Source organism: Poecilia formosa, unplaced genomic scaffold (genome assembly GCF_000485575.1).
Source record: "Poecilia formosa unplaced genomic scaffold, Poecilia_formosa-5.1.2 Scaffold69, whole genome shotgun sequence".
Lineage (NCBI taxonomy): Eukaryota > Metazoa > Chordata > Actinopteri > Cyprinodontiformes > Poeciliidae > Poecilia > Poecilia formosa.
Window position 1 is genome coordinate 155139 of NW_006800008.1, and position 10809 is coordinate 165947.

General features: G+C 38.2%; 1 protein-coding gene across 2 annotated transcripts in view; it reads left to right on the forward strand.

Annotated features, from left to right (window-relative positions):
• phf21b (PHD finger protein 21B) overlaps positions 1–10809 on the forward strand; it is a 59280-nt gene that overhangs the window by 25651 nt on the left and 22820 nt on the right. For both annotated transcript variants that reach the window (XM_007555198.2, XM_016673051.1), the window contains exon 2: positions 5204–5248. In XM_007555198.2, coding sequence (XP_007555260.1) covers positions 5204–5248 — 45 coding nt within the window. The remainder of the gene's footprint in view (positions 1–5203; positions 5249–10809) is intronic.

Here is a 10809-nt window from a genome sequence, read left to right on the forward strand (position 1 = left end):
TTTTCTCTTCATTTCTTTGAGTGTTCCTGAAAGCCAACAAGTTGCACTTTGGAACGACCTTGATATTGTATCATGTTTTTGATCCGAGTTTGTTTTACAGCATGAAATGTCTGAATGACTGCTCATCCAACACTGGTGATTCCATACTTTTTGCCAGGGGTTGTAGTCAGGCCTTAATATTACATTGTAGAGTTGATCTGAATTTAAAGTCCAAATAAATAGAAGCTGTAAAACACACTTGTCTGACAAGATGGCCGCCCTGCACTATGGAAACGCAAGGAGTGGATTATTGAAAAAATATCACAATTATCCAAAAATTAAATCTTCAAAAACCAGAAATTTGATTATCGCCCAGTCCTGGTCTGAACCTGGAAACTTAAAAAAAAAAAAAAAAAAACACAATTCTTAGTCATTTAAAACCAATCAGACACTTGCTTCAAATCAAAGTCCAGAATTGTCCAAAATGAAGGTTAAGCTGGAATAAATCGATCTAAAACAGAACACTGGTTGGTTTAAAATCAAGTCATGTCTAAAGTTTATCTCACATATGAACCAAACTGGTCCAGAACCAGTTTAACTCAGTTTGAAACCAGTTTGAAACCAGGCTACTGGAACAGGCAGGAGCTCAACAAAACCTTTCAGATTTTGAATAAATGAGTTTGGAGTCGTTTTATGAGCAGGAAAACAGAATTTAACTGTAAATTTAATGAATTAATCAAACAGATAATATTGCTTTTAAACAGAATAGATCTTAGACATTTTGCTCTAATTGGATAAACAGTTGGATTATGGCTCAGATTAATCCAGCTCTGACCATTTGATGAAGGAAAACTTCAGTTTGAAGTTTTTTCTTTCCTCTGCCAACGTCTTCATCCAACATGTTTACACAAACCGAACTTGGCTTCATTTTCTGCAGGTTTCTTCAGGGAGATATTGATCTGGAATAAAGCCGCTGATGAAATGAACCGAAATGAGAATGAAATCTCTTCCAGTGGTGTTTAATGTTTCAGGCTGCAGTGAGAAACTCTGCAGAGATTGAGTCAGAAAATTGCTTCTCCAGTAGAAACCGGAGTTCAGTGAAAATTGGAATCCTGTGAAACATTATGTGCTGGAACATTACACGGAAATGATCAAAGCTGGGAGGAATTGCTCTTGTTGGAAAACTGAATGGGGAGCACAAAGGCTCCATTTCACTCCCAAAACTCTTTGTGTAGGAGAAAAGCCGAAGCAAACCGACTCCACCTGCAGGTTTCAAAAACACGCTGAGAGGATTCCAGGAAGTGTTCCTGTTGTTTCGATTCAGGTTTAACACCTCCATGTTTCTAAATGTGATTCACAGCCATTGTTCAGGCAGGTGAAGCCGACAGGAATGACGGAACGATAATGATGTAAAAGCTTGAAAGAGCTTTGGCTGAGAGCTGCGGCTTTTAGTTAAAGGTCTGAACAGAGCGGCTCATTACGCCCATCAACGTCCAGTTTTACCTCCAGATCCGATTCACTTCGTCTTAAATCCATGAAAAAATGTCAGATTATCAGTAAGAATAATCCAAAAATCTGTCAGAAAAGGATGCAAAACCACTTATTTATCTGGCCATGTTTTACATATTTGGACATTAATATGCTAAAATAAATCTCTGAAATCTCTAAACGTTTTCATAAACTTGGAATCTGCAACATTTACAACCTAAAGAGACGTTTTTACTCTCCGCCCAGCAAAATAAAACTCATTTAAAACCGCAAATGTCAAATAACGTTTTTAAAAAAGACAACTTATAACTTTAGAAACATATCTACTGCAGAACATTTGCAATTGAATTTCTGCAAAGGATCACACTGAAAGTTTCAGTAAAATGCATTTTAAAATGTTTTCTTGACAATCTATATAATTTTCTGTCCCACTTTTCAAAAAGTTATGTTTATTTTTATTTTAAATCCTAAAAATAGAAATAAAATTGTTTCTTTAAAGACTACAACAAATTTGGTAAAGTAGATATTTATCTAAATTTATAATTTACATATATATTATAAGGTTTTTTTGTGGTCTGATAGCAAAACAGCTCTTTATTTATAAATGTTGCAGATCCTTGGTCTAGTCAAATCCCAGATTAGAATTAGAAGAAACTCCTCAAACAGCTGAAAGTGAGAATTGGCACTAACTTTTTCTCGGCTTGGAAACATATTTTACATTTTCAGTTTTTAACTAAAACAAACAAAGGCCCATTTGTCCCAAATATTTCACGGTTGTCTGTTTTTTGACGTAGTTCTCTCAATTTTGACGTAAAATATGCATTTATAACATTTATGTTTTGATTTATGTCCTGTAAATACTGTGAACACTTGTAATAAATCATCCAGACTTGATGTCTAATCATGCAAAGAAACGCTGAAATCTTCCCGGGTTTTAAAAGTAAATCTGCTTTTTATGCTCCGCAGCGTTCAGACTGCTGACAGGTTTCTCACTCCATAATGATGTCTGATAATAACAGCATCCTCAGGTGTTTCTCCTCCATCAGAGATAACTCTGTCAGCAGGATCTCCGATCAGCCTCTCCAGCCTGTAATGGATTTTTTTCTTTTTTTTGTCCTTGCTCCTTCGCGTTCAGCCGCAGAGACGGAAGACAATTTCATTTACCTGCAGCTAATGAAAAGCTAGTTTTCAGTGTGATAGTGGGACGCCGCCTTCCTGCCTGCAGCTGAAATGAATGACTGGATCATCTGCAGAGGCCCGTCTGCCGCGCCGTAAACTCAAACCGTTTTCCTGCTGTCTGCGGCTTCCTGACGTTTCAGAGGAAAAACAGGCAGGAGCAGAAAGAAAGAGGGAAATCTGGTGAAACCTTCCTGCTCTGAAGGGCTGAGACAGGATGAGTGGGCGCCTTGGCTTTAAAAGCTTTCCTGTTTTTAGTCATTCAGAAGCTAAAATGCAAGAAAAACGACCAGTGAGTGGTTTGTTGTTTAGTTTAGTCAGGAAGGTGTATGAAGAGTTCAAGTTCAGAAGCATTAAGGTGAAACGAAGGCAAGGCCGCAGAGTTTTCTTAAAGAAAAGCTGATTTGCTTCATTCATCCTTGAGCAGATTATTGGGTTTGTATCTTGGTGTGTTTTGAAACGTGTCTGAAAAGCTTTTGGTTTGCAGAACAGATTCATTTCTTTGAGTTTGGCAGCAGGAGGAACATTATGGACCTGATGCTGCTGAAAAGATGTGAGCTGATTAAAAGAGCTTTTTATGACGGTCAAATGTCCAGGATTAATGAAGAAACACACTTCTGTCCACCGTCTCTCTCTCTTCTGTCTTTCTCTTTGCTTCTCTCTTTTTCTCTTCCTCTCTGTCTATTGCTTTTCCTGTTCCTCTCTCCATCTCTGCTCTGTTTTTGTCTTTTTCATTGTCTCTCAATCTTTCTCTTTTCTGTCTATTTATCTCTTCCTATTCTCTCTCTCTTGCTTTTTCTTTGTTTCTCTCACTCTCACCTTCCCTGTCTCTATATGTCATCTCTCTCTTTCTCCTTTTCTGTCTTTTTCTCTGTCTATATCTCTGTCTCTTTTTTGTCCCTTTCTCTCTATCTGGTTGGCTCTCATAGATAGCTATGGGTAATCTTTTTGATTTATTTTTGTGGCCACTTTATTTCTACATTAATAGAAAATGAAGCCATGATATGGATCTGAAGCAAAGATTGAGTTCTGTAAAAATCAGTTTCATTATTTTTATTTGGCATTTAGTCAATTTCAAAAAAAATAATGGAACCCATGAAGAAGAAAATCTCCCAAGAATTGATCCCGGCAGGAATTAATTTTATTATTATTAAAATACTTAATCTCTTTTTTCTTTTTTTTTTGTAAAGCGGCATTTTTTGTATAATTTAGGTGTTGTAAGGTACTTAAATTGTATTTTATTTGTGTGTGTGATGCGGTTGGGGAAAACTTTCAGTTTGTATTTTTTGCTTAAGGCTTTCTGCTGTAAGTTCACCAGATGTTTCGTGGAAGAAAATCTGAAACTTTTCTTAACCCTGGGCTGTGATTGTCTTCATGATGAATCTGTTTTGGTGGAAATAATCAGATTTACTTGTGTTGATAATAATCCTCAGAGTTCTTGGTGTCTTCGTGGCGTAGCGACAGTATCTGAACGAGGCTCTGGTCATTTTCACTGTAACTTCCTCCTGCTGGAGCTGTGAATATGTGTGAGCCACACTTCTAATTGAGCGCCAACATGTGGGCACATGTTTGGTCGTCATGCTGCTGTCTCTCCGGGGACCGGCCTCCTTCCTCCACCTGCAGCTCCTCACACCTCCTCCACCCATCAGACGGCCGCGTGTCGTTTCCTGTCTCTGACCTCCAACACCTCGGCCTGTGGCAGAAATTACTCCTCAGGCCGGCTTGTCTGGACTCGGCCTCTTCTTCGTCTACTTAATGTAGATCGCTGATGGAAATGCTTTTTCTTAGTATGTTTCTTTCTTTTCTAATGTTACTTTAGTTTCTACCAAATTTTCCTCCTTGGTGTGACTACATCAACCCTTTTTTAGGGCTTGCATTGGTAGGGATGTATGATTTTAACACATCAGACAAATATAAACAACCTATGTTTACTTCCATCTTGTTGCCATTTGTTTCTAGAGGATTGTGGGAAGTTTTTCGCTGCTTTCACAGCAGCCATGTTAAGTCTGCTTTAATCCAGTCCGTTTGGGCAGAAAGTCTGGTTTGTTTGGGGAGGTGCGATCGCGTAATCGAACTCTGGTCCGCCTCCAAACCTCGATTTCAGTTTGATTGAAGTGAACTCAGCAAACCACAACTCCCTGCTGCTTCCAGATTTCCCCCGTGTGAAAAGCAATGCATACAGAACGAATTTATCAGCCTGACTGTCATATCAGGAAAAAAATAAATAAAAAGGTAAAGTCTGGACCAAGTTTTTATTTTGCGATCAGACGTTCAGAGCTCGCAGGGTGAGGAAGAGGAAGAGGAGGAGGAGTTCATCAGGAGGAAGGAGAAAATAAATCATTTTATTTCTTGATTGCTCCAAATTTCTGCTCTGCCTCCCGTTTTCCTGAGATTCAGGAATGATTTATGGGAACATTTTGCTTCTCTGTCCTTAGTTGACTTGTGTAGATTAATTCCAGTCGTTTGCAACTGCAACAGCCAATGAAATCAGGTTTTATGGAGTAAATATTAATCTCTTACAGTAATTCTGTTCCTGAAGATATTCCTCTTTCTTTTACAGAACCAGACGTTGTGCAAAGGCCTCAATGAGCTTCAGAACGGCCAGGTAGGCGACGCCTGCCCTCTTCCTTTGATCAGCGGTGGTGGGCTTAAAGGAGACGTGTTGCGTAAAATTCACATTTTGCATGTGTATGTACTTCCATTTGGGTTTTAACTGCTTCTAAAAACAGTCAAAATGTTTTTTTTTAAAAACAAACAAAAAAAAAACAACACCAAGCTGTTTTTGGCAATAAGTCAATTATTATTATTATTATTATTTTTTTTGGTGTCTGGAAAGTGAGCCGTTTCAAAAACCTCCAGAATGTAACGTCACCAATCAGCATCCACTGCCCGTTACCTAGCAACCAAAGCGGAACTCCAGCACACTTATTCATCTGGTTTTACTGCTATACAATGGCTGCTGGAGAAGACTAGTTTTTTTCAAAGATGTGTTGTTGTATAATTGCGCATCTATTTTCGCTTGTGAGTGTAAACGTTGAGTTTGAGGGCGTGGCCAGCAGCAGCTTATTTTGATTTAAAGTGACAAGAAGCCAAAATAGGCTAACAGCTCATTTTCTAAGAATGATTATGTGCAAAAAATATAATGAACATGTTTAGAATAGGCCATGACATGTCATAACCTGTTCCACATTGCATAAATAGGCCACCTTTTAAGTAAAGTTCAAATGAACAGAGAAAAGTAGGAGAAAATGTCTTCTGCCACACCTCCTTTTTTCCAAAAATAGTAAAGAATTATTGTCTTAAAACAAGTTTTTATAAGTTGCTGAAAAGTTACTTGCAAGTTGGTTTTACTGAGATATTTACACTGGAAACTAGACCAAAAGTACGTGGTAAGAGTTTGTGTTTTTGCAGTAAACTGGATAAAAGACGGTTAATTGTGAGCTTGTAGAGCGCTGTACTTTCAGCGAGCGGCTCTTTAACGGTCTGCAGCGACTCTCTCCTTAGGCTGCAGACCAGAGGAAGAGAGAAGTGAAAGGATTCATTATCCGTCAGTTTAATTTCAGCGCTGCGATTCATTACGGAGTGGAAGTCGATTCTGGCCTGGCGTTGCGGCTGCGCAGCGTTCTGCAGAAGAGACGAAACCTAATTAAAAGTCTGTGATGGGTGGATAATTGTTGCAGCGCAGCAGTGTGTGTAATTAAGGCTGGATCGCTTTTACAGGTTTATGTTGTAAATATGCATTTTATCTCCTCAGCTGCTTAACGCAGAGTTATATAGTTTCTGCTCACAACCGTCAAGTTGTAGGAGCTGTTTATATCATTACTGCTGCTGTTAGCTTAAGGAGGTGACTAAAGCGCCCCTTTAGTCTGACAGGAAACAGGAAGCAGAACATCTCTGATGAAAGCAGCAGACTTTTCAAAAATTCACCCAGGTTTGGGTTTCTCTGAGCCAAGATCCTTCAGAAAGCCGAAAGGAGAGAAGAGCACCTTCTTCTGTTTCCTCCCTGAGGTGTAATTAGAGCCAATCAGGAAGATCAATTCCAGCATCATAATACAGCAGAGAGGAGCTGCGAAATGAGCCAGCCGGTTTCTCGGCATTTAAAGAGGCAGTACCATCTAAAATTAGCTTATTGGAGCTTTAATTATGTTATAATGTTATTCCCCATCAAAAACAGACCTGGAATGTTGCTTTGATTATTTCATGCATGTTTGGGAAAATGCCTGGTAGGACCTAGCCCCGCCTTCATGGATGAAGCTCCTCCCCCACTCAGCTCCTGCAGACTAACCAGCAACAATTGGCAAACACCTAGTTTAACTGCACCTCTGCTGAGCTCATTATAGCAGCTACTTCTCAGAGCAACTCTGGTTAAAAAAAACATTGTTAAAGGGTTAATAAAGGAGCCATGTTGGGATGACATACTGGAGGCGGAGTTACAGAAAGAGGAGGAGTTTTTAAAGAGACAGGGGCCCAATTTTACAACGTTAAAATACAAAGTCCATTTTGTTTGCCTTGTATACATTCAGCATTTTTTTTAACTGAAGTTAACATAGTTAGTGAAATCTTGGCATGAAGTTTATAAAATCTGTAAATGTCTTCAAATATCAAACCATTTGAATTTAGTTTTGTTATATTTCACATTCAAGTTGAGGCATTTTCGAGTACAATAAACTTTTTTTTAAAGTCCCAACACCAAAAATACAGCAGTTTTCAAAACTAGCCTATAAAATAAAATAAAATTTAAAAAAATTTTTTTTCCCAAAATACAGGAAATTTATTTATTTTTTTTTTGTATGAGAACTAGTCTGCTATTATCAACAGATCACTTTTGTTTATTAATTTACCGAGATGTAATTGTAATGATCTGATCTTAAAGTCAAGCTGTGAGCGCTGCAGGTTTTGTCACTTTGTCAGCCTGAAGTGTAAACAGTTTGACAGAAAGCAGAAGTAAAAGATGCGGTGCAGGAAAAGCGGGCTCAGATCCAGCTGAGATGATGGCCGCCGCCATCAGAGGGTCGAATGGAGAGAAATAAATGTAAGAAAATAACCAGGAGACCCAAAATAATCTTCCTCCTCCTCCTCTAAGCTCCTGTTTTTTCCTTGGAGCACAGAGTGAGAGAAGCTAATCTAAGGCACCCCGCTGCAGACGTGGAAAGTGTTCACTTCACATCCACTCGGCCAATATTTACCTGCTGGCTCAAACCAAACGGCTGATCCTGGAAGCTGTCGCGTTCAGCGAGGCGAGAAGAAGATAGAGACAGACTGGCTGCAGCGAAACAGAGCTTCATACCTGCTAAACAAACACAGATTCGCTTTCAGACGGATTCAAAAGGACCAAAACAGAGTCTGAGGACAAAACTCAACCTTCAGATGTTCCTCTGTTCTTCCTTTAGGCTTCCTGAAGGTTTTTCTTGCTTAAGCAAAAACACTTTTGCCTGAATAATGGTCGGATAATCACAAACTTTATTTTCCTGGTGCTAGATTTAAAAATTTTCTCAAAAGTGTAGCGTGTATTTTTCATACTCGACCCCTTTTATTTTGATACCATAAAATAAAATCCAGTGAAATAGTCTTTTAATCAATGAATATTTGAAAATGTAACCGTATAACTCCAGATGTCCTCTGAAGGCTTCATGGGTTTGTTATTCCTAGATTACACTGCAAGATTTCCTCGTCTTACAATATTAAAGACACCTCAATTATCGGGATTAAGACTCACGTGATTTATCGGTTATTTAAATAATTGTAGGATAATTTAGATTAGTTGCTAACTGGTGTTAATTAATCTATTAATTAATTGTCAACACAACAATCATTTTTAATCTGAATAATCCATATAACAATTGATTATTAAATTAGTTGACAGTTGTTTCAATCGATTAATCGTGAATAATCATTTCAGATGGATAGAAACAGTCTGCAAATTGATCAGTAGAAGAAGCCTAATCATCCTTTTCTGATTTAAATTGATAACATTTTATTTCACCGTTATGAACTGATTCATAAAGAGGTAAACGTGAGCAGAAACGCTGCGGCTGCATCAGGAACACCATCTGTTGGGTTATTTTGGGAAAATCGTATCATCTGTCATTCGATGCGTTTGTGTTAACGGATCCTTCTGAGTGATTCAGACTAAAGAAATCATCGCCTCATCCTCCCCTCATGAAGACCACCCACCCCAGTGCATGTTGGGATGTTTCCTCTTCGCCCCAGGCTGAAGGAGGGGGGGTTGTTGTCGGGCGGAGAGCGTCCCTTTGTCCGCCTCTCGTCCCTCTGGACGCCTGCAGGAAGTTCTCAGATGTCTGCAGAGACGCAGACGGACCTGCCTGCAGATGTTCACGTTTCTTCAACACAAACTGCGTTTTAAACGACCCCAGCGATTTTTTTTTACCTCTGATTTAGTGCAAAGGTTTTCCTCCAGGTAAATGCTGTAAGCATCTGGTTCTGGGATCTTCTGAGAGCTAAACGTCTCTCTGACTCCAGATGTTTCTGCTGGTGAATCCAGATTCAGTCTGAACACATCCAGGATCCAGATTAGGATGTTAGTCTGAGTGTTTTTGTATTTCTGCTCTTTGTCTGCCTCCATTGTCTGCAGGAGTCCATCTGCTGGCCTCCTCTTCTTCCCCCTCCTCTTGCTCACTCCTCCTGGCCCCTCAGTCTGCCTCCCCGTCCTCCCTCCTCTCTCTGAGTTCAGGAACATCATCAGAAAACTTTATAAATCTAAAATATTTCTTTATTTTGTCTGTTTAACAAAAACACAGCAGATAGCAACAATTAGGAAAGTGGTGGAAAATTTGAACTATTGACAGACCACATAATTCATAATATAAAATTTATTTTTTCCCCATTTTTTTTAAATAAAATCTCTGTATCAACAAAGATCCAAAATATAAAAAAGGCTTGGGACTATTGCCTTATTAAAAGAAAAACAGGAAATTTCCAAATTTTGGGGGCCATCTGATGTTTTCTCTTTTGTTGACAAATGTTAACCATTCTTGACTTTTGGTCGGGCCACACTGTGAACACCCTAGACTTATGATTATTTTAAAGACGAACACAGACTGGGCTTATATTTTTATTAAAAAGAGCTTAAAATAAAGTAATTGAATTTTAGCTCAACGTTTTGCATTTATTTTTAGTTTGTTTTGACAGTAAAATTAAAAGCTGCTTAGTACTTGACTTTGTGATCCATATGGCAATGAACAAATTTAGCTTAAGTTTTTTAAAGAACAAAAATGTTTTTATGTCCAATTTGTCTGTTTGCTGTTTTTTTTTCATCTTATTTTTTCTATATTTAGATTGTGTAAAGGGATTGAGAAAAAAAATCACAAAATCCTTAAAATATTTTAAAAGTAACACCACAAATGTGTGATTTTGACATTTTAGCTGTCAGAAGGAAAGATCTCCTGCAGCAGTCTGTATTGCAGCGGTTTTGAAGAAACCTCAGACTGAAAACACTGCTGCATTATTTATCATCTTGTTGAGCTGCAGTAATTAAATAATCTGTTGAATAATCCATGGATTAATCAATTTACTGGATACTATGTGTGAAATCCCAAGTTTTTTTTAGGCCTCATCCAACATCATTTATTTAAATGAATGTAAAAATAAGAGTCAGGTTGTCGCAGCTTCGTCCTGATGAGATGTTTTAGCTTTTGTTTTTATATTCTTAACATTTCATCTGATTTAAATTTATTTTACACCACAGTAAGAACAACTACATTTAAATTTTAACCATCTCTTTGAGACTTTAATCTAATTTTAGGAAAACTTTCAGTAATAGCTTAAATATTGACCTTTGGAGGTGTTATCCTGAATCCAGTTTTTACTTTCTCTTCCCTTCTGGCTCGTCTGTGTGGAAGATAAAACATTCAATCCATGGCGTTTGCTCAACAGATGTCCTTAATCCCGGCTAATCCCGGATGTTAAACGGTTGTTTTCTCTGTGGCAGAGCGTGGGGCTCCAAAGCTTCCCAGTTGGACTCCCTCACATCCCCTCTGGTCCGTTCAGATTTCACATTTCCTAAAACAAAATAAACCCCAAATTATTTCCCGAGACAGACACTTAAATAAGTAACTCAAGAACTAAAATAAGTAGATTAAATTAAAATATGAAGTTAATTAAATATCCTATCATGCTTTTACAGTTTCAGTCAAAAACTTTTTATTT